Source organism: Cololabis saira, chromosome 15 (genome assembly GCF_033807715.1).
Source record: "Cololabis saira isolate AMF1-May2022 chromosome 15, fColSai1.1, whole genome shotgun sequence".
NCBI classification, from domain to species: domain Eukaryota; kingdom Metazoa; phylum Chordata; class Actinopteri; order Beloniformes; family Belonidae; genus Cololabis; species Cololabis saira.
Genome location: NC_084601.1, coordinates 24,262,630 through 24,287,199, shown reverse-complemented (window position 1 = coordinate 24,287,199; position 24,570 = coordinate 24,262,630). Strand labels below are relative to the sequence as shown.

At 40.1% G+C, this 24,570-nt stretch overlaps 1 protein-coding gene and 1 non-coding gene across 2 annotated transcripts; both read left to right on the top strand.

The window, feature by feature from the left end:
* Positions 1-8,538: 8,538 nt before the first annotated feature.
* LOC133461650 (small nucleolar RNA SNORD52) lies at positions 8,539-8,605 on the top strand. The gene has a single exon (XR_009784208.1). It is a non-coding gene; the product is annotated as a small nucleolar RNA SNORD52 (small nucleolar RNA).
* Positions 8,606-13,110: 4,505 nt separating this feature from the next.
* c15h6orf47 (chromosome 15 C6orf47 homolog) lies at positions 13,111-24,570 on the top strand. The gene is made up of 4 exons (XM_061741145.1): positions 13,111-13,337; positions 16,173-16,655; positions 17,443-18,047; positions 23,091-24,570. The coding sequence occupies exons 2-3, from the start codon at positions 16,405-16,407 to the stop codon at positions 18,029-18,031; spliced, it is 840 nt and encodes a 279-aa protein (XP_061597129.1). The 5' UTR covers positions 13,111-13,337; positions 16,173-16,404; the 3' UTR covers positions 18,032-18,047; positions 23,091-24,570.

Sequence of the window (24,570 nt, the reverse complement as noted above, 5' to 3'; positions counted from 1 at the left end):
TCACCAGAGAGCCGTCTGGGTTGCCAGGTTGGTTAAGAAGAAGCACGCCAACCTTTGTCCCTGTTTGTTAGTGAAGCAACAACCACACAAGTCTTTTCAATTTTTTTTAGACTTTATCTGGAAAAATTACGACGGAGTATTAGGGCCAAACTAAGAAAAAAAAGGAAATACAAAGTCATAATAATATGAGAATAAAGTCGTAAAATTACGAGAATAAAATCATTATGTTGCGAGAATAAAGTCGTAATATTACGCGAATAAAGTCGTAATATTACGCGAATAAAGTCGTAATATTACGAGAATAAAGTCGTAATATTAAATATATTATAAATATATAAATATAACTTCACAAGATGCTCAATATTCAACATTTTACCACACTCTTCCTGTTAGAGTTCTCATAAATTAACACTTTATTCTTGTAATATTACGACTTTATTCTCATAAATTACGACTTTATTCTCGTAATGTTGCGACTTTATTCTCGTAATATGACGACTTTATTCTCGTAATGTTACGACTTTATTCTCGTAATGTTAAGACTTTATTCTCGTAATATTATGACTTTATTCTCGTAATATTACAACTTTATTCTCGTAATATTATGACTTTATTCTCATAATATTACGACTTTATTCTCATAATATTACGACTTTATTCTATTACGACTTTATTCTCGCAACATTATGACTTTATTCTCGTAATTTTACAACTTTATTCTCATTATATTATGACTTTATTCTCGTAATTTCCAATTTTTTTTGTCTTAGTTTGGCCCTACTCCGTCGTAAAAAATAAATCGCATAAACTCAAGACATGTCTACTCTCCAACAGTAAGGCGGAAGGAGGTCTTGAAGTCCTAAATGCGTCCGAAATTGCATACTTCCATGTATGCAAAAACAGATTTTTTTTGTGCGTCCAAAACATTAGTACGTACTCAATAGTATGCGCTATCCATACTCATTCCAGAGAAATTTATTGTGTGGATTGATGGACACTAGCTCAGCAGAAATTTACCACAATGCAATGCAGCGGTGTTTGGTTGCTAAGTGATACGTATATGTCATAAGGATAATATTAAGTATAATAATATTATTATATAATATTAATATTATAATATTCGTATATAATAATATTATATAATGTCATCTTGTCTCAGCCAGGATAAACGGGAAAGAGTGCAGCGGTGCTGCTACTGCTGCTGTTACACGTCACTTCCTCCCAACGGCAGGAAGTGACGTGTGCACTCTGAATAGTACGTCCAAATTAATGCATACTACTGATATTTACTCAAAAGTCTGCCGAACTTAAGTATACTTTTTAGTATATACTGTTTAGTATGGCATTTCGGACGCACCGCTAGACTTTATTGACACTGTCAATACCTTTAAGGTTAACTGGTTAAGAAAGTGTCTCAAAAACCCTGACTCTATTTAGTTTTTCATCCCAAATTACATCTTTAATAAAATTTGAGGTCTTTCTTTTCTTTTGAAATGTAATTTTTTACCTAATAGATTACCAATCAAACTTTCAAAATTTCATCAACAAACCCTCCTAACATGGAAGCTGGCTTCTGTCCACAATTTCTCACCCCACAAAGCTTTTCTCTGGAATAATAGCAATATTCTTATAAGAAAACAAATTTTTATTCTTTCTAAAGTGATTTGAAATAGGTATCATCCATATCTTTGATCTTTTTGATAATGCTGGTATACTGGTAGTATGTTGTCTTATGTCAGTACACAGTTTTCCTGTTCCCTCCAGAGAATTTATATCTGTAACTCGTGAGTTAGTTCTACTTAGGAAAAGCCACTTGACTTACAGTGAACATAAAACAAGTCAACCTTTACTGATGCTGAGTAGAATAGAACTATCTGATAGAAAGTATAATAATAAACATATTTGCCAGTGTTTTCAAGGAATGAATAGAGTTGTGCCTAGAGGCAAGTTTTACTGGAGGTCCCGAATCGAGGACATAAACTGGAGAAGAGCTTGGCTCCTACCCCATAAATATTGCATATCTAATAAGGCTAAATAAGTACATTTTAAAATACTGCATAATATATACCCAATTAGTAGTATTATTTCTAAATTTACTGATGTTCATTATTCCTGTACTTTTTGTAATCATAATACTGAAACAATTTCACATCTGTTTTTTTATTGTTATATCTCTTAAACGTTTTGGAATGATGTTTAATCTTATTTTGTTGATGCTGCTAAATCTACATACTCTCTTAGCCTTAAAGATGTTATTTGCTTTTATGTTAACTCAGAAGATTATGCTCTTGAATACCTGATAAACTTTGTTATCCTATATGCAAAATGTTTTATTCACAAACAGAAATTCGCTAAATCACAACCTAAGATTGCTCCTTTTCTCCTGGAACTTAACTCTTTGCTTAAATCTCTGATTTTGTTACAAAAAAGTAATACCTTATTGAGCCATTATGAAAAGTTTTTTCCTGAAACCCCTGTTTGATTGATTTTATTTATTTTTTGTTCTCTCGATTTATGTATTATTTAGTTATTTATTTTTATTTTTTCTTAAACCATCTCTTGTAATGACTTACTTTTATTTAATATATATAACTACACCTGATGTAATTGATATACTTTTATGTACTGTCAACAATGTGCTGTTTGTTACTGTATACCTGTTGTTTTGTATATTTCAATAATACATTTAAGGATCCATCAATTGTCTTATAAACAAATAAAACATTACTAGAGGCAGAAAAATTCGAGCTTGTTGACTTATAAGATCAATTCTTATACTTCAAAAAAGCAAAGGCAGCTTTTATTATTAGGTCCACAACTAAATGGCTTGAAGAAGGTGAACAGACACTGCTCTATTTTTTCAACTTAAAAAACATTATTTCGTAGTAACAATATTGACAAATTCAACATTAATGGAGTTGTTGCAGAGGACCGCGCAGCAATTTCTACACAAATTTATACAGCTGTAACTTCTGCCAAGTGTCATCAGAAACCTTCCTGGAGTCACTGACAGTTAAACCTATTAACTATGCTGAAAGCGCTACCTGCCACGACTCAAGAGCTGATATGATCCAGACATAAACACTCTATAAAGACACTCGCTAACATTTTATACTACCGGTATATATATATATATATATATATAAAAAGAGTGAGAGAGAGAGAGAGAGAGACAGAGGGACGTTTCTGCTGCGGTTCAAACCAACCTGGAGCCCCCAAAGCTGCGATGATACCTGGGACTTGTAGTCCAACCTGACTGGGAATACAATACCCAGTTATCCCTGTGAGTGTTCCTGACTAAATCTTACTGTTATTCAGTCTTGGTCTTATTTACATACAATAAAACAGGGTGTTGCCGCCACCAGCTGTTGTGGAGTTTGACTCAAGTTTATACTTTAAACTCCAGACATACTATTAAAATAATCAGATTATCAGCTAAAAATAATAAAGATCCAAGTTCTCAGGGAATACTGACATCCGATCCATACAAGAGACTTATTCTAGCCTTATTTTTGATTAAATGAATTCTATCAATTTAAATGTTCATGGGGCTGTAGTGTAGGAATGGTGCGTGGCAGAATACCTGGGGGTGCGGCCATCCTGTGGTATAGAAAATACGATCAGCTGACCAGTGTGCTCAGGCTAGGGATGGACTGTTGTATCGCAATTAAACTAGCACCCAATAAGAGTATTTTTATTATCCTAAATGTTTATACGTCATGTGAGTATGTAAATAAGTTCTTTCATTAGAGAACACGTATACACATGTACATACGCTGTGGCTGATATGAACCCTGATCTCGGACAGTCGCTCTCTGTTTGGCAAGGCAAGGCAAGGTTATTTGTATAGCACAATTCAACACAAGGTAATTCAAAGTGCTTTACATCAACATTAAAAGCGGCAAGACACAATTAAACAGTAAATAACAAATAAAATGAAATAAAATGATAAGAAAAGAGGTAAAATAATAAAAAGCACAAGTTCTTAAGAAGTAAGGGCAGTAGAGTACAGCAGGTAAGTATTTAATTTCAGGGTACGCTTCAGTAAACAGTAATGTTTTTAGGCCTGATTTAAAGGAGCTGACAGTTGGAGCAGACCTCAGGTCTACAGGAAGTTTGTTCCACCGGTGAGGAGCAGAATAACTGAACGCTGCCTCACCTTGCTTGGTTCTGGTTCTTGGGACAAACAACAAACCAGATCCAGATGAACCTCAGGGGTCTGGGAGCTTCATAGGAACTAACAGATCCAGCATGTATTTTGGTCCAAGACCATTCAGGTCTTTGTAGACCAGCAGTAAGATTTTAACCTCTATCCTTTGACTCACTGGAAGCCAGTGTAGTGATTTCATGACCGGTGTAATATGGTCCAGTTTCCTGGTGTTTGTAAGGACTCTGGCGGCAGCGTTCTGGATCAGCTGCAGCTGCCTGATTGATTTCTTGTTAAGGCCTGTAAAGATGCCATTGCAATAATCCAACCTACTGAAAATGAATGCATGAATAAGTTTTTCCATGTCTTGTTTATACAGAATCCCCTTAATTCTAGCAATGTTTTTTAGGTGGTAATAGGCAGATTTAGTGATAAACTTTAGATGGCTGTTGAAGTTCAGGTCTGAGTCAATAATTACACCAAGATTTCTTGCTTGATTTGTAGCTGTCAATGACATGGAGCCAAGGTGAGCGCTGATCTTTTCCCTTTAATTTTTAGGGCCAAAAACGATCACCTCTGTCTTTTCTGCATTTTAGCTGGAGAAAATTCTGGCACATCCACTCATTGATTTGATGAATACAGTTACTCAATGAGAGTAGGGGACTGAAGTCACGTGATGACACTTAAATATAAAGTTGTGTGTCAGCGGCATAAGTATAGTAGGAAATGTTGTGATGTTCCAAAATCTGAGCTAGTGGTAGCATATAGATGTTGAATAGAAGCGGTCCGAGAATGGACCCTTGAGTTTTGTCAACATCTGGTGGTTTTGTCAAGACAGTCTGACTCAACCTAGTAAAGTGTTTCTCTCTGCAGTCATACATACACTAGTGAAACATAGCGTGCAGCATCTTGGCTGGATCCCTGTATATCTACGGCTGATGTGCGTGATTGCAGTGGCGACATTGAGATTTTTGTATGATTTGGCCACAACTGACCACATACCTGTCTCCATGATTCAAGATGTTCAAAGTTTACCTGAGTTGATTAATCATTAGACTGGGCAAAGCTTACAGAGGAGGATATCTGGCGGTGCAGGGGACTGGCTGATCACGTTTCAACCATTATTAATATACCTATGGATACTGTGACGTGTTAAGAACCTAAATCCTTTTCAGGCTGCCAAAACAGAGGAAAAGGTTATATTTCCAGACAGGATGTACTGAACTTCATCAGGAGGTGAGGGAAGCTTTCAGAGAGTTTTACCAGGGAAATGCAATCAAGGTCCAGAAAATCTACATAAGAAACATACAAATGTACTGTGGAGTTTATTAAATACAATGACCAGAACATGAGGGCAAACTCTCACCAAAAAAATTCAGGAAAAAGAGTATTAACGACTTCTGGGGAAAAAAATCAAAGCTATTAATTATAAAACATGACCCTGCCCTCTAGTATTGAGTATTGGGGTTGCTGGGTCTGAAAATGTCGCTGAAATGTGGAGAAAACATTGTAAGCACATGTTTAACAGTGTTAAAAGAGATTAACTGAATGTAGGTGATGCTGCACATCTGAAGGTGAACAAGGCATGTGGCAGTGATGAAAGAACAGCCGAGCATCAAATCTACGCCAACCAGAGACTTTCAGCGTCACTCGCTGTGTTTTTCTGGATTTTTAATTCATGGCATATAATCTGGTTCAATGTTATCGTCCTGCTCTGAAAAAATATCACATATGGACAATGATAGGCCAGTTGCTGGTGAACTCTCCAAGGTATTTGAACAAATACTTTTGGATAGGCTTTAAGAATATGTATAAAGTAAAGATAATCAGTTTGGATTTAAATACAAACACGGCACAGATCTGTGTATATAAGCACTTAAGGAAGCAGTTAGTCAGTACTAACCAGGGCCTGTTCTAGAAAATGATGACTAGGGCTGCATCTCAGATCAGAGGGGTTGCACATGCCTGGCACGTTATTCAACACTAAATTATGCATTTTCCCATAATTTAAAGCGAAATGATACTAGCAAAACAAGAGTATTTAAAGTGTATTTCAAATGCTTTATTGCAGCAATATTGCTGCAGAACAAAGAAAATGCTACATTTAGTCTGGGTCTGGGATACCTCACCCATCAGACAATCTACAACAGATGTTTCTTACCCTGAAAATAAAACATAGAATTTCAAACTAATTTTATCTATACAGCTCAAATCCATCACTAAACATGACAAAGATTTCAAGTGAAATGATACCAGTTAAACAATAATATTTAATGTGTCTTTCAAGTGTTTTTTTTGCAGCAATATTGCTGCAGAACAAAGAAAATGCTACATTTAGTCTGGGCTACCTCACCCATCAGACAATCTAGCAACAGAAAATAAAACAGAGAAAAATAAATAACAAAAATAAATATAACTATAAATATAAACTTGCTGGCGGGGTTGTGCTTGAACCACTTCCGAATATCCATCGTTACTTTGTGTTAACGGTGCAGCCGTAGACGCGAAAGTAGGGGCGCGTGCCGCGTGCCTTACGCCGAGGGCTACTCAATTTAACGCGGAACCATAATTCAGGCTTAACGGGCACGAACTTGTCAGTTTTTTCTTCGTCTTTTCAACTGAGCATGCAAACACATAAACTGAGGGTGCAATGCATGCTTATGCACCCTCGTAGAACCGGTGTCGTGCCAAAAAGTGATTGCCTGCCAGAATCTGATTTCTGGCCGCGGGAGCGCGCACAGCAGCCCGTTGAGCGATAGCGCTAAAACGTCAGATTTTCAGATTATGAAGCTCAAGAATGAGATCAAGTCATATTTAGGCAGAAACAACTTTTCATTAACTGTATTTGGCCTTCAATCAATTTTTGGCAGGTGAAAATGCCTATTTTGTGTGTTGTAATGGTCCTTTAAAAGAGTTAAAAGCAATCATGAGAGCTCTAGTGTTTATTTTATGAAGCTCAAGAATGAGATCAAATCATATTTAGGTAGAAACAACCTTTCATTAACTGTATTTGGCCTTCAATCAATTTTTGGCAGGGAAAAAGACCCATTTTCAGGGGAGAAACCAGATTCTGGCAGGCAATCAGTTTTTGGCAGACACCGGGCCTGGAGTTACATCGCTTTCTGGAACTGAAAACCCCGGGTTTCCCTCATCTCAGGGTTAACAAACTAAGAGTTTTCACAAAACCCGCTTTCTGGAACACCCCCCAGTTTGTATAAATGTGTGTTTTTGTTTATGAATTGTGTTCAATAAAAAAAAAAAGTTATTTACGAAAAGGCAGCACTCAGGACCCCTCAGTCACGTGGTTGAGGCAGGCCCGGGTATATAAGCAGGGGTCGGCCCTCTGCTCAGTCTCTTCAGGTCCTGCTCTCCTGGCTGCAGCACGGCTACCGGTGCTGTGACCTGCGACTGACGATAAAACACCGATGGCGGGTTTAAAACCGCAAAATGACGCTTGTTTCAGTGTTGAAAGTGGTATTTCCGCGGAAGGACGCGAATATCCGCGCCGGGCGTCTCGGCCACGTGGTGTCCGGGCCGCGAGGTCCGCATGCACCACGTGACCTCTGATCAGCGACTCGAGTCATGAGCAGGTTAGTTAGGTTGATTATTCTCTGTATGCTTGGTTTTGGTTTATTGGGCCCCTCGGGAAGTTTCTGTTCGAGGGGCTAAATACATTTTTATGGAACTAATTGGGGCGTTCAAATGTGCCATATTCTATTCTTGACTTCAAGTAGACATAAATATAACTTTCATGCAGTCTAGCTGCAATTTTGCTTAAAGTTAAGATGGGTAACGGCTGAGGTGATTTATTGAGGGTGCACGAGGTCCATGTGAGGAAACCTTTGATTGGAAAGTAAATCACATGCATGAGTTGTATTTTTTTTATTGACAAGCCATATGTTTAAAGTATTTTGAAGTAAATGAAGCTGATCACTGCTGGTTTTACCGTCTGAGGACCAGGTCAGATGAGTCAGAATGTTAGTCCAGAACCACTTACTTGAACTGGGAGGAAATATGACTTTGAAGGCTGAGAGTCAAATGTGTTAACTGAGCCTTTGTGTTTTCAGGATGATCCAGGAAGAAGATGGAGTCTGAAGAAGATTGAGTCTGGAGATGGAGGTGAGTTCAGAACCGGCCTGATCTGAACCGGAACCTGAATGCTGTTCTGATGAGTCAATAGACTAGAGTCTCTGAGAACCCATGAAGCTCTTTCACAGTGCACTGAACATGCATGTGTACACATTTAAAACCCTCCGACCAGCCAGAACCGGCCCTGATCATCTCCTCTAACCTGCAGGTCTTCACTGACTGACGGCGATGCATGTCGGCGGATGGACTGACGGACGGCGACTGCAGGTCAGTCTGGGAGCTACAGGCTCTGAACCTTTAAGTGGGATGATGATCTCCTAGACTAGAGTCTCTGAGTAACCATGAAGATGTTTCACAGTGCACTGACCACAGAACCAGAACCGTGGAGGTGTTTGACCATAACATGGATTCAAACACAAACCCACGCTGTGCTGGCGCCATGGGTGTTCTTGGTTTTATTGTTTTATTGACGGTTTCTTCTCTTTTAGGTCGTCGACACCGTGTGGAGTCATGTCGAGGCCATGAGTGTAAGAAGAGCTCTTTATTTTAATGTTGTTAAAGGGAGGAGCGCTGCATCTGGGTTTAGCTCTGATTTAGTCGCTTATAAACACTAAACTTTTCTGATGTGGTGTTACTGCAGCCTCTAAAAACACTTTTTTTTGTCAATTTCTCTTTGCTCAAAACTGATTTGCCCCCAAATTTTTATTCTTCAAACTTGAGTTTAAAATTTGGAGTCTGAGGCTTTTTTTTTGCCTCAATGTATATTTATCTAGGTTATTTTGCTGGCTTAGCTAAAACTATGGCCCCCCACAAAGAAAAGGTCTTGCCCAGGGCCTCTAACTCTAGAGCTAGTCCTGTGATGTCACAGCAGTGCAGCGCTCTTCTGGTCGATGATGATTCAGATTTTGGTTCTACTGATGTTGAATGAAGTTTACTCGCAGCGCACTGAGACTTGAACTGGAGTAGTGTTGCTGCACATGTGCAGGTCAGACCTGGTTGATAACATTACTCTTGTTGTCAGGGCGACCAGAGCGGCTGCCAGTCCAATGGACGAGTCCAGGTTCAGTCTGGAGCGTCAGGGAGTCGGAGGAATGAGGTTTGTTAAGATTTTTTATATATATATATATATATATATATATATATAATTATAACACAGGCTTTTTTGAAAAGATTTTAATTGAGACGTCTGTTTGCAGGTTTGCCAGATCAGTGAGAAGGAACCGACTCTGGAGGATTAACGGCAGGAAAATGGGAGTGGGAAAACAGAAGGCCACTTGAGACAAATGTATTGTTTTGGGCTAAATGGAGTCTTGTGACTTAAACTAAATTCTCACATTTGAGGTGTCGGATCTGAAATTCTGCAATGACTAACTTCCTGTTACAAAGTCAGACTGTTTACAAGTTTGTAACTCAAAATGTTTGTTCTCAAATGTGATTGCAATACTTGAATCTGTATTTTGACTGATTAATAAATATTTTCTAGTAAATTGAAGACTTGTGTTTTCCTCGTAGCCAGATAAAGGAAACATTTTAACCACATTAATTCATTTTATTGACTAATTCCAGACATGTCAACCATTGTAGAGCACAATGTTGACGTGTGTGTGTGTGTATAAAAAATATGCATACACACAATTTGAACATATAGAACGCCTTTCTATATACATTTATATAAATCTATTTAAAATGTACATGGAGTAAATCTACCCAATGTGCATACAAATCCTGAAAGGGGTAAAGAAACTTGTTGAATCCTGCCCCTTTTCCAATGCTACAATAATTACTTTATCCATCTGGTTTTTTTCAGTCTTAAGAAAAATACTTATAAATTAAACTTTAATGTAAGTTGACATTCAGATATACTTTTACATAAACTATACATTGATACTCGCATACACATTTGCACCCCAATCCACCATGCTGAACTCTGTCAACAAAACCACCCAAGTCAAACCCCCCATGATCTAGATCAGGGGTTCTCAAATGGGGGTACGTGAGATTTTAAAATATACATATATTTAAAAAGTAGCATCCATGCAAAATTCCTTTAAAAATATTTCATAAATTGAGGAAAATATAAGTCTAAATTCATAAAATTTTATCTTCAGGAGTAGGCTATTCAACTTATTATCCTAAAACCGCAGAGTATCCCCCACACCGGGATGGTTCCACATAACCTGTCAAATGCCACCTGGCTTCACCTGTCAATCGGACTAACGATGGAGTCGTGGTTGAAGCATCGCAATATTTTTATTTTTAATAAATCAGTTACTGATGGCACAGTACTGTTTTAGGTCTTTTTTTTACAACCAAAAGTGCTTTGCGCTGGTTAGGGGGTACTTGGCTGAAAAAATATTTCACAGGGGGTACATCACTGAAAAAAGGTTGAGGACCACTGACCTAGAACAGAACAAGGAGGTACCTGACCCGGTTGGCTGCTAAAGGCACCAGCACAAGCACCTAGACCCTGACGGCACCACCAGCCCACCCCACAAAGGAAGCACCCCTGGGGTGCCCCGCATGTGAAAGAGGGGAGACCAGGGATGGCAAGAAATCTGATGTAGAATAGAGAATGTTTCCAGTTCTAGTTTGAGTTTACTGAAGTAAATGATCAGGAGATGGGTTTTACAAATATGTGCCGTCACACTTCAGTATAGTGAGCTGAACAGTTCAGAAAAGAACACCAAAAAGAATGCTCAAGTAAACTGATCAGAACATATTTACAGGTTATTCTCTTCTGGGAGATTCTTTTGGTCCCCTTTATTTGGAGACATTAACTGGAACCAGATTTGGTTAAATAGAGGTTCTGTAACCAATATAATTAAGTTACACCCAAATGTACACATGTAGGCTACCATAAAGATGTTGGAAAAATTTAGCCTTTATATCAATTATGTGCTTTCTGTGACCAACACATAAAAAAAAAAACGTTTTTTTTCAGGGTGACTATACGAATAATATTTTGGACAGATTTACAATATCTTATTACTCAGAAGATTGGAAAAATAATCAAGTTTACAGAGATGTGATATTATATTTTGATGATAAAGATATGGACAAAGACTACATTGACTGCATCCAGTTGATAGTCCTGGTAAAATCCCATATTCAAACAAGGGACAACGGACAGACTCCAGGACGAATATGAATTGCTTCTTCCAAGAACTCTGCCTCTGAGTGATTCCATGTGAATGGCACAAATTGGACTTTGACATTTTCACATTTTTTACCAAAATGTAATACTTTTATGAACACCTCACAACATTAAGGACATATTTAACTACACTAATATATATATTTTCCCATCTCAGGCATCAAATTCCTATTATTGGTCATTATTTCATGATGTGGGCACCGTTGTTCTTCAACCCTGTTAAGGACACAATGGAAGCTCTCTGAATATCATTATAAAATCTATTTGTAATGAAGTCAACATTTTCATATTAATCAGATGTCCCTCACACTAATTCAATATTTGCAATTACAAAAATGATATAAGCTCATACATTTTTGCTACACAAAAGCCTGAAATGACCCTTTTTGTAACAGCATCCTTGTAATTTTTCATAAAAAATGTGGTTTAACTAAATAATTTTAACCAAACTCAATAATCTTATGATAGGACAATGGATATACATTGCAGTTGAGTTTTATTAACACAAATGAAAACAATGACAACTACAACAACACATTATACATTAAAACATTGTAAACTGACTGTATAGCTCATCAAAAGAAAACATAACGTGTGTGTGTGTGTGTGTGTGTGTGTGTGTTTGTGTGAGTATGTGTAACTGTCCTGTGGTCTCAGGCATAAGAACCAAGTCTCATTAAAATCATGAAATTAAACTTGAACTGTGTGTGTGTGTGTGTGTGTGTGTGTGTGTGTGTGTGTGTGTGTGTGTGTGTGTGTGTGTGTGTGTGTGTGTGTGTGTGTGTATGTGTGTGTGTGCCTCTTGTTCAGCCCAAACTAAGAAGTGGAGACTGAAAAGGCAATCAAACAGTTATTACACAGTCAGAACACACAATAATATTGAATAACTGCCATATATTGAAAGTTTAAGTTATCTTGGGAAAAAATAGACAGGAGCACTGATTCTTTGCACATTTGACAATTCTACAGCCATAAAATCAAAATAAATCCAGGCGGCCTGAATGTAATTACAGATATAGGAGGGTTAAAGCAAGTTTATTTTTGACAAACTAAACATGATTGAAGACTAGTAATATATAGGTAATGTAGATTTATTTTTTCACTTTGCCTTCTGTACACTATATGTATACTCCTGATATGTTTAAGTTTTGTATACGCTGTCAAGTGTTTTAAGTTCAATTAGAAAAATGTTGTAAGGAGGAAGCAGATGATTCTAATTAAAAGGCTCTTATTCAGAGCTAAAATTAAATGTTCAGCAGCATAACTGTCATATCAGGTTTAAGTACATTAGGGAAAATAACTTGATCTCAACAGATTTTTTATTACTCGTACTAATCAGCGGCATCGTGGTACCAATACAAAAAACAACAATAAAGGCTGATTTATGGTTCCGCGTTACACCAACGCAGAGCCTACGGCGTAGGGTATGCGCATGGGTATGCGCATGGGTATGCGCATGGGTATGCGCATGGGTATGCGCATGGGTATGCGCATGGGTATGCGCATGGGTATGCGCATGGGTATGCGCATGGGTATGCGCATGGGTATGCGCATGGGTATGCGCATGGGTATGCGCATGGGTATGCGGCGAGCGTACCCTACGCCGTAGGCTACGCCGTTGATTTAACGCAGAACCATAATTCAGGCTTTAAACCGATGACTCAAGCTTGGGTGGATGCGGGCTTTTATTTTGAAACCCCCAAACGAGCCGGAAGTCGCCCGTCCTCGTTCACCCTGGTGAACTTCACGGAGTTTTCATGTTGTGCCACAGTGGCATCTGTCCTGACTTAACTTTGTTTTGACATGTTATTTAAACGCCAAAAGTTAGTCTTAAACGTTTAAAACACCGCAGCAGACGGGGGTGGAGTAATCTGCGTGTGTAGCTATCTGATGCTAACTCCGAGCTAACTCCGGCCCGAGGACAGACTGAAGCTAACCACGCAGGAGGTAATTATGCTGGTTTAAAACACGTTTCGATCAAAAGCACCCTTCTAAACGGCGTTTTTTAATGTGTCATATTATGGAGAAGGCAGCTGAAGGTTGTATGTGTGAGGGTCAGGGCTGGAGTTGGCTGTCAGGTGTGTGTGGTACCTGTGCGGTGTCAGCTAACCGCAGACATCTTCCTAAGGGGAAGTTGGTTTCAGGTTGGATAAGCGACTCAATGAAGGAAAGAAGTTTCTTTTTTTTCCTATTTTGTATTATTCCCAGAGGTGTCAAAAGTATTCACATTCATTACTCAGGTAGAAGTATAGATACTAGAGTTTAAAAATACTCCTGTAGAAGTTGAAGTATCAACTCAAGTTTTTTACTCAAGTAAAAGTATAAAAGTACTGGTTTCAAAACTACTTAAAGTATAAAAGTAAAAGTAATGTAAGGGGGGGAAAAGCCATTAAGGACAAAAGCCATTGAAAATGAATGCATCTTAGTATAATGTAAATATATTAAAGAACCATATATGTGTACTATTGAGCATTAACATGTGTTTCAGAGAGCAGGAGATATGATGACTAGTTGCCTATAAGTATTGTAATGGTGCAAAAAGTCAAACTTCAGAGGCATGTTATCATTTATCCTAACCTTTATTGGAATGTACTTCCAAGTTTAGTTGCAGGAATCTGAGGGAACGGATGTAAGAACAAAACTGGACAAGAACATCTGAAACAACCACAACCAAATTCACTCTATCCGGAAGGAGCAATTTAACTGGATAGTTTTTTTTTAAAGGCCGAAATGTAATAGAGCAACGAGGCTGTTTTTAAAATGTAAGGAGTAAAAAGTACAGATAATTGCGTGAAAATGTAAGGAGTAAAAGTAAAAAGTCATCTGAAAAATAATTACTCCAGTGAAGTATAGATAACCAAAATTTCTACTTAAGTAAGGTAACGAAGTATTTGTACTTCGTTACTTGACACCTCTGCCAAAATGTAAAACTTGAACAAAGTCGCGGGCTAGCATTGAACAAATGAACCTTTTAATATGGACCCAAACAAGATTTGCTTTAACATTGAATATAAAACAAGCAACACTTATTACTATACAATATATTACTTAATAGTCCAGATATGCAAAATCGAATTTCAAATAAATAAAAAAAAACATCAATGACATTCATTTATTAAATAAAATTTAAATAATAATGAATAAGATCACATGTGCGATCAACTACTGTGTTTCTGCTCAGGCTCACATTTGAAAAGGCTTGCTTTTTCTCTGGCCACACGATGTCACAAAACTTTCAACATGCACTTTTTCAGAAACTCCCTCTTTAAAGAGCTGGGCTGATTTTGCAATCTCTGCTGCCACAATGTAACTATCTTTACAGCAGCCTCACTTTGTGATGTGGCTTTTTTAACCTATTTTTGAACATATTCTGTTGTGAAACCAAACTTCTTTTCATCTCCTCCACTTTCTGGCTCATTTGAGTCATGTCCAGGTCCTTGTACTTGTCATGGTGTTTTGTTTCATAGTGTCGTCGAATGTTGTACTCCTAAGTCATAGCCACGTTGACTCCACAAATCAGACAAACAGGTTGGTCTTTTATATATGTTAACAGATATTCTGTCTCCCACCTGTCCAGAAAGTTCCTGCCTTTCTTTTCGCCATTTTTGTGAAGGGGTTCTACAGTGACAGCTGTAGCTTGAGATCGCTATGACCTCTGTCACAGACGAGAGGGCGTTTCTGGGACCTCTGCTGATTGACGCACCAAAACAACAGCAAGGCATTATGGGTATTTGTAGTATTAGCGATGAATGAATGCGCTGTATAATACCGGCGGGCCAGCTCTAGTAGTCATTTGGTATAGCCTTGCGGGCCAAATATAATTACAATGCGGGACAAATTTGGCCCGCGGGCCAGAGTTTGACACCTCTGCACTAGAGGCAGTGACTGCAAACAAAAGCCAAAATGTTTTTTAAAAAAAGAGGGAAAAAAATACATGGTACATATTCCTACTACATTTCAGGAGGTTACGTTGTTCTAATTTGACTTTTGTGGGGAAGTTCAACTTTGTCTTCTTCAGTAGTTACATAACCATATGTAACATAACCATATGGACTCTACATAACTTATGTAGTCAGGAGAATACGAAAAAGGAGAATCAGAAAATTTTACAATTTTCTTTTGTAAAATTTGAGTTTGAGAAATTGCTGTAATTAGTCTCTTAAAGGGGACCTATTATGAAAAACACGTTTTTTTCTTGCTTTAACATATATAGTGTGGTATATAAGTGGTCTCCCCTCAGCCTGCCAACTCGGAGAAGGAGGAAATTAACCAAATTCTGCAGTGTCTGTACAGCCGCCCGGATGAGCCATCCAGTGTGATGTGGATCTACGAGCCGTTCAGATTCTGCTCCCGTAGTTACGTAACGACGGGAGCGATGCGTGAAACCACGCCCACAACTAACTCCGCCGGCCGGAGCTTCCGCCATTTTTTCGTAGCGGTCAGAGCAGTGGATAAAACAGAGTGGCGACAACTTTTGTTCTCGCCACCAGAGCGGTCACGTGGTTCATGTAAACTTTTTATTTAGCAAAAACAATCAAAAGCTTGTTTTTAAGACATTCAAGGCCTGTTTTAAAATATGTATTAGATGCCATAATAGGTCCCCTTTAACTAAAGTTGGCTATGGGGCTGCAATCACTGGGTCACGTGTCACTGAAGATGTTTGAATTATTCTACACATCGGGTGAATCTACAACTTGAAACAAGCGTCGCTGTGGCGGTCTTGTTGCTGTGGCACAAATCATCTGGAAAATGTCTCCTGTTTTGTTTTTGCATGTGTTACAGGTGGGGAGTCGTGTTTCAGAGGAGTCAGATTCAACGTTTATCTACAGCCATGTTGAACGTTTGATGATGACGGTGAAGCCATGAATTCCAGACATGTAGATGCCTGAGCAGGTCCACGGTGGCTTCAGTCGTGTCCTGCAGGAAGGCCGTTGAACTGTGTCCCCACACCCTCAGGTGTGTTCCAGTCCTTCTGAACAGGTGAATCTGAACTGCGTGCCTCTGAGGGAGCGTGATGGGTGTGGCCGGAAGGACCGTGGCCTGGCTTCGCTCGTGGGGGGGCGGCCTGTCGGCCAGCCCTACAACGATGAGACCCGAGCAACCCGGGGGCCGTGCTGGGTGGAGCTCCTGGATCTGGGGCGGCTGGAGGCGGCGGAGCGACCTGGTAGACGAATTCTGGGAGGCGCAGGAGAAGCTTCCACCGGTGGAAGTCAAGGATGTGGCGGTGCTTAAACGAGGCCCAGAAGAGCAACCTCCAGCTTCCAGGTGGTGGATCAGACATCTCCTCTGCAGTTTGGATCAGATTTGTAGATTTATAAAGTTGAAATCTTTCAGAGTCCTCAGTCTATGACGACAGATCTTTTATCTAGTCATGTTTAGTCCTATATATATATTTTTTTTTTAATTTCTCTTGATATAATCAATACACATCATGCATGCAAAAAAAAACAACAAAGTAATCATACATCCTTTGTTGGTCACCTTTGCAACTACGTTTATATTTTACATACATATTTGCATAAACCTACATAATTTGATACTAATTCATGCACAAACAGATGACTTTAAAACAAGCTGACTATGACAAGGTGACTATGAATTAATGATAGATATTATGCAGTCGTCTGTGAAAGTATAAACACCTAACTGAATATGTACACTTTCTCATTTTACAGTCTATATAAATAATATATAGAAGATATTTGTTTTTCTCTTTTTTATTAAGTTTTCCTTAGGAGATTATTTATTAAATAAGACATTTTGGCTTTGCTTTCATATTTGAGAGCATATAAAGCATATATAAAGCAGAATTACAAAAAAGGCTTTGTGCCAATTTTCAGAAATTCCAAACCTTTTTCAGTTTAAGGAAAAAAATGTTTTTTAGTAGTAGTAAAATGCATTTTTTTTTAAAATAACCTTTTAAATTTAATGACATTTTATTGTTTTTCCTTTCTCTGTCCCATATTTGACATTATTTTAAGTTACAAATGTAAAAATGTCCAGTTTTGTAAACTGGCCCAGTCATAAAATCTGATGTTTTGTTTTTTTTGAGGTGGTGGGGCAGATTCCTCCCAACTCTGCATTTTTGGCCTGGACCTGTACCGAGACGTAGGAACGTCAATCTTGGGAGCGAGTGCGACGTGGACGGAGACTGCTCCGACTACGGAACGCCTCCCCCGTCTCCGACCCCTGCCCACTCCGTGCTGTCGTCTCCTTTCCGCCTCTTCGCTCGCAGCTGGGCGGTGGACATCGTCCCGGAGCATTACGAGATCTGCTTCAACTTCCTCCGTCACCTGTTCGACCTGTGCGTGGTGGCCTTCCTGTGGACCGTCTCTCCGCCCACCAAGCTGGTCCTGGAGGTGTTGGGGCTCCAGGGCTCGCTGAAGCTCTGGTTCCACGGCATGGCCATGTTCCTGGTGTCCACGGTGGGGATGGGGGGGCTGCTCTGGCTCATCCAGGAGTACCTGGCCCAGTTTGCGCTGGTCTACGGCATCGTTCAGGCCTTGGTGATCTCCGTCAGTGTCCAACAGAGTGTCATCCTCGGCGTGGATGAAGGAAATCATGATGACAACGATGAGATGAAGAAGACTGATGAGATAATCGACACTACAAGACAGACAGAAGAGCTTTCATCTCTCTAGGCTCTTTAGGACCAAGGTGAGACTTTTTAAACCAAAACCTTTTCTTTCTTTCTTTTTTTTTGAACATTCTTTTTATTATACATTTTTAAAATTGTACATGTCCAATACAGTATAGATACAAATAATTGGAAATATGTAGCAGATCCAGAACACATACACAGCAATGATTCCTAAGGTCCTCAGTGAATCCAACATTTCAGGCAGTTCCCAGGTAATCCAACACTTTGCCAGATTTTGCTGTAAAAAGGCACCTCTGACCACTAAATCCAAATCTCAGTCTTTCCAGAGAAATATAGTCTGCTATCAACGACTTCCACAGATGTGTTGAGGGAGGTTCTTCTCCCACCCACTTAGTCATAATAGCCTTTCGGCCCAACATAAGCAAAAACTGTCAAGTGTTTTTCTGTCGTCTTAGTGATTCAGGGATCCATCCCAATAGACATAGCAGTGGGTTAGGCTGTAATTGTTGTAGCACACTAACCTCATCACATACAGTTTGCCAGAAACGTTGAATCTTTTCATATTCCCAAAGACAGTGCAATCTTGTTCCTAAAGTAGTCTTACATTTTTGACAGTTTGGAGAGGCCCCTGCTGTATATTTATTATACATATATGGAGAAAACCTTTTCTTTCTGAGCACAGACAGGCATGACCAACCTGAAAGTAACTTCGTTTGGAAGGGAAGCAGAGGGAGGGAGGTGTGGTTGAACTCTCCAGAAATGTCCACAAATGCTTTATGTTCATTGCTTGGCAACAGAAACTCAGCAAACTAGTACTCAGAAACTACTTATATACTAATGTATATACTAATGCTCTAACCATGAATTGTGATATAGTACACACCATGCAATATATAATATCTAAATAGAGGATAAACTTAGGACGATTATGTACCGCCTCTACTTAAAGACTGTAAAAATGCTTATCTGCTTATATTATATTTAATTTAATTACATTTAAGGAAGATTCTTCAAAAAAGTCGGCGCAATGGCAGCAAAAGGCTGAAAAGTTCTTTCAAGATTAAATAAATGACATAAAAATGAACCCTGATGAAAGTTCACAGAGTTCAATAGGTCCGTTTTGTGCTGGCTGACGAAAGAGATGAAAGATGAAAATATGGAAAATTGTGTCTCTTGAAAGGTGTGGATGACAAGATGTGTCCTTTACAATGTTTGGTGATCAAAAGGAGAAAAAAAATGAATTTAAATTTAAAAAATGGAGTCATATGAACATAATTGCATTAGGTTAAAAGTAACTATCAACGTAGTTGAGTATCCAGGTGCAGCGATGCTCTTTCACAAGCTGCTGTTGGAGCCTGGTCACACCACGCGAGGGGCGCGTCGTACCGGCGGTGGCCGACTGGGGGCAGCATGCCGGGCAGAGTTAGAATAGTAACAAAGTATTTAGCAGCAGTCTAATAAACCAGCTGGAGGAATGAAGATAAATAAACAAGACAACAACCTGCCCGAAGACGCATCGCTGCTCTGCGTGATTGTGATTTCGTAAAGAGAAGATGGTTCGTCTGGTTCAACCAGAGCCATCGGGAGACGGAGAGACGCAGCTGCCGCTGCAGCAGCTGATGGTGAGAAGCAGCGGAAAGATTTCTGCATTTCCTCCATTTCATTTGACGACTTCGTACATGGACCAGAACCACCGACCCGGACCAGAACCAGAACCACCGACCTGGTACCTTTCACTATTTCGGATTCGGATTCAACTTTAATAATCCCCAAAGGGGAAACTTCTTTGGCACCATGGCCACAACAATACAACATAAAACAATACACATTAACATGTCTCTACCTAGGGACAGCAGTGGATCAATACAACAAAAAAATAACCAGAAAATGACCCCCCAAAAAAGGGAGATAAAAGAAAAAGAATACAAATCCATTTAAAAGTGCAATGTGCAAGACAAGTATAGCAGCAACAGCTAATAATATAGCTGCAATTAAAAGTGCACTGTACAAGCAAATATGGCAGCAAGTTATGACAGTCTAAAAGAGTGGCTGCAGTTTAAAGTGCAATGTGCAGTACAAGGGTTAATATAGCAGCAAGACATTTCTTTGGAGGATTTGCACGTGCCCTTCACGCGCATGACCTTCTATCCGTTTTATCCCTCGTGACGTCACACCTTTTGTAATGACGCACGTTCTACCGGTCATAAATAGTCGCAGGTCCACACAAGGTTTTCAGATATCTCTCAGACAGAAGGAGATGCAGTTCATTTCAGCAACATCCCAAACAAAGATCCTGAAGAGCACTGAGGACAAGATGACAAGATGCTGCGACAACAACAACACTCCTATCTGGTTTCAGAGGAGGACCCAATTCCCGTCATCCAGAAATATTTGGACAACTGACACCAGCACAGTGGGCCATGATGACGGTCGGAGAATTGGACCCGGACACGCAATCCATCCTGGCTGACATGGTAAGCGAAATAATTCAAACCGTGTCAGCAGACGTCTTCTTACCGATGCTGCAACAGCGCTGAGCAGCGGCCCGCCCCCCGGGAGACCATCACGCCTCTGCTGGGAGACTCGCTACACAGAAGCTTCTCTCAGCTCCTCAACATCTCACTGGACCAACATGAAGCTACGCAAGAGCTGACGGACCTGGGGCCTCATTTAAAATGGACTGCGTAGGAGTCATACTAAAAGTGCACGTACACTCAAAAGCCGAAAATGCCGGGCGCAAAAAAAAATCCGGATCAATAAAACCATGTGCACGCAGATTTGCACGCAACGTTCCTTTATGAATCACAGACCTCCGCAGCTGAATCCGCCTCTAATTCCGCCCTCTACACGCCCATAAATGCATATGGATGAGCATGCACAGTGGCTTCCTCCAGCCTGTTTGGCGTCAGGATGAATTCGAAGTAGCAGCCACCGTGACACTGACTTTCACGGAGACAGAGATGTTGTAGATGATGTGGAGGACAGGAAAACCACATTATTTGGTGGTCACAGTAAAAGTTAGAATAAGTATATAAATAGTATACAATAAAATAAAGCGAGTGAGTGGCAGCACGCCGTTGCTAAACACCGTGAGTTCCCCGGCGCAACAGGGGGACACACGACCCCCCGTCTTTTCAAAATCCTGTTTTTTTTCCCCCTTACTTTTTACAGTTTAAAAACTAACGGTAGGCTCAGCCTTAAATTGCAAATTATTAAGACACTGTATGAAAGCGATACGAAAACGGCCCCGCAGCCCCGCTTCACCCCCCGCTCCCCCTCCTCCCCTCCCGTCTCCCCTCAGAGCCGCTAGGGCGGGTTTATGGTTCTGCGTCACACCAACGCAGAGCCTATGGCGTAGGTGCGCGTCGCCGCGTACCCTACGCCGTAGGCTCTGCGTCGTTTTAACGCGGGACCCTAATTTGGGCACCATACACCTGCACGTAAAGGTTTCACGCGCGCGTAAAACTCATATAGCCTATATGAAAAAAAATCTGAGTCCCTTTAGGGGCTCCGTGGGGCTCCCTAAACGCAGCCCCTCATTTGTTCTGTCCTAAAGCGGGTGAAGAAGCCAGAGTCCTGACTGACTGAGCTTCACACAGAGGAACACGATCAGCGCTATTTTATTTTATTTTATTATTTTATTATTTTAAGTCTGATATATGTTGTGATGTGTGATGACATTATTAAGAGTATGACATGAATCTGGCTTCATTTCACCACCTCAATCCCTGCGTCGCCAGTTCCCCGTGTCTTAAGTAGATTCTTACGGGAGGGTCCGAGTTGACGTAAAGATAAGCTGATTTTTCGGTTAGTTTTTTCTTTTTAGATCCGAGGATTTGCGTAGATGGCGGCTTCCGCAACTTTCAGGCGCTTTTTCTGCGCAAGCAGGCTTTATAGATGAGGCCCCAGGTGGACAAAGAAATGGAGGAGAAGGTGACTTCTGGCACCACTGCAGCCAGCAGCAGTGAAGACGCGGCGCCCCGCTGTGATCTTTACGTGCCTGGCTTCACCTCAAATATGAAGTGTCTGGGCTGCATGGTGTTAGAAGCTGGCAGGTGCCTGACAGCTGAATCTCAAGTGCCAACCAGCGCGGAAGGCTGGAAAAGCTGCCATAGACGTCCCGTTGGCAGTTGAAGGAGTGACATCCTGGTGAAATGGTCTGCGAAGAAATACCTCTTTTGTCCAGAGGATGAATGTTCTTTTATCCTTCCCGACAGCTTTCTCACAGGAACTAAGAAAGCAGCCACTAAGATTGTCGAGATCTTCAAGAAAAATCTCAAATGTCGTAAAAGGAATATTTGTTGCAGATCAAAGATCTCGTCCACCACGTTCAAAATGGGCCCAGTCGTCGGGGAGGTGAAAAAGTATTTCCTTTTACACGCCGTATGTTCAGAGGATCGCGAAAAGCAGTTCCCGAACTTTGCCAGGAAACAATTTAACATCATGATTTCAAGAAGAACTTCTTCGCCAGGTTCTTTTCAAGGGTGCAGAACGGTGCGGAGAGGTTCGTCCGATGTCTGCTTAGAAAACCATCTTAAGCTCGCGTTTTCCCATCGCCTGACTTTTTTTAAAAACTTGAATCCTACTGTGTTCAATTTTAAATTAAGGGTTACTTTTGACAAAGTTGGGTTTTCTCCTGGTGCTCCGGTTTCATCCCACAGTAAAAACAAGAACAACTTTAAAAGTAATTGGCACCAGCTCCCCGGAACAGCAGACCGGTTTCCCTCACCTCAAACATGATGAAGGTGTTTGACCCGGTTCTGACCCACCTGTGGTTGGAGGCGGGAACATCTGAAGTGAGACCGAAATAAGATAATAAAACTGCTTATATATCCAAACAAATATGTAAATAAAACTTTCTTTATGTGAAGATGTGTGGGGTTGGTTATTTGTCTTGTTTGTCTTCATATTCCCAAATCAGTTTTCTTCTCAAAGCATCACCACGGATCATCTTCAAGGGTTTGAGCTCCTCCATCACTCCAGTTTGACAGAATTGGGCCCCACAAGAGCTAGAAACGGCCCTGTTAGAATGGAAAAAGAGTGGAAAAACTCGAGTGCAACAATTGGATTAATAAAAACAGTTTATTTTGTCTCCACAGATCTGAAATCATAACTCCAGGAGGAAACCTGCAACCAAGAAGATCTCACTTTTGTTCTTGTTACACTTTATATTTAGATTTTTATACTCGTGGTTTGGGTTTATTTTCACGTGGTTGCCACAAATGTTTATAAGCGGTCAGGAAACGGTAAGACGGGCGCGCTGCCGGATCTGGGGCTTGGATCTGGTCTCCAGTCAGATTGGATCCTGAAACAAAAAGAAGCCTGAAGCAGCAGGAGAAAAACCGCTGGACAGAAGTTCAAACCGAGACACTCCAAACTTCACTCCAACAAACGGAAACCTTCTCCAAAGTCTCCTCAGCTCCTGGTGGCTCACAGATGTGTTTGAGTCTGAGGAGCTGAACCTTCAATCATTAGTAGGTGGAAGGATCATGTGGCCTAGTTTTAGTCAAATGGTTTTGATCATTTGATTAACGAAAATGAACACTATTTTACTATTCTAGATGTCAGTGTTTATTCAGACTGAACGGATGAATCCTGACCCTGCAGCCTTCATGGGGGGGCTGTATATACACAACACATTAAAACAGGGGTCTCTTACATTTGTTTTACAAGTTTTTCAATTGTCCTTGGAAAATTTGCACTTTCAGTCCTTTTTTTTTAAGTTTTTGTCTCATCTCAACTATAACTCCTGTTTTCATTGACTACTTAATGTCACAATGTTTTTTTCCAAAGTAGTTTTTAAAGTTTTTTTCCTGAGTTTCAAAGTCAAATTCTCATTCTTCATTTAATTTGCATATGTATATGTTAACAATGTGTTTAATCAAAAGTACAACTTGTCTCACCTGCAGATTTGCAAGGACTTTCCTTTTTTACTTAAAAACTGAAATGTTTTTTTTCCTTCCAATCTTGTAATTGTTGTCCTTTCCTGGACCTAATTGGCACGAAGATGCCGCTGTGGAAGCTGGGTGACCTTGGGATGAATAATCGCTGCTAATAATGGGTTTATTAATCCAGCTCAGCGTGAATCTGAACTCCATGAATCAAACCTGTGTTCTGAAGGTGGAGCAGAGTGAAGCGTCACCACGGATCAGCTTTCAGGGCTGGAACTGCGCCGTCACACTGGACTTTTACCAAACGGTGGCCCTCAAAGCCTCCAAAAAGCCAGGAAGGGGACACTATTTGAAAGATTTCTGTTGTTGGTTCCATGATTTTCTTGGAGGGTGAACATCTGTTGTCACACGCAGAGACATGAATGTTGGACATTCACAGATGCTGGTAACAGTCTGGTTTATGTTCATGTTTTATACAGGTAGAAGATGAATGGTCACATGGTTTCACAATACCTTTAACACTATTTTCTTCAAATTTCTGCACAGAAATGTAAAGCAACACTTTGATGGCTTCATTTTGATGTTGGTGTTGGACCTCCGAGTCCGTTATTCGTTTCTGTCACACTGAAGCTCAACTTTGAAGACTCCACTTTAAGCTGAAACACTATTGATTAAAGCTTTCATTTGA

Excerpts from the sequence above, each read along its gene's own strand:
- c15h6orf47 (XM_061741145.1), top strand. The coding sequence starts at position 16,405 with ATGGGTGTGGCCGGAAGGACCGTGGCCTGGCTTCGCTCGTGGGGGGGC. Across the intron at positions 16,656-17,442 it reads GAGCAACCTCCAGCTTCCAG|GTGGTGGGGCAGATTCCTCC; the intron begins GTGGTGGATCAG and ends GTTTTTTTTGAG.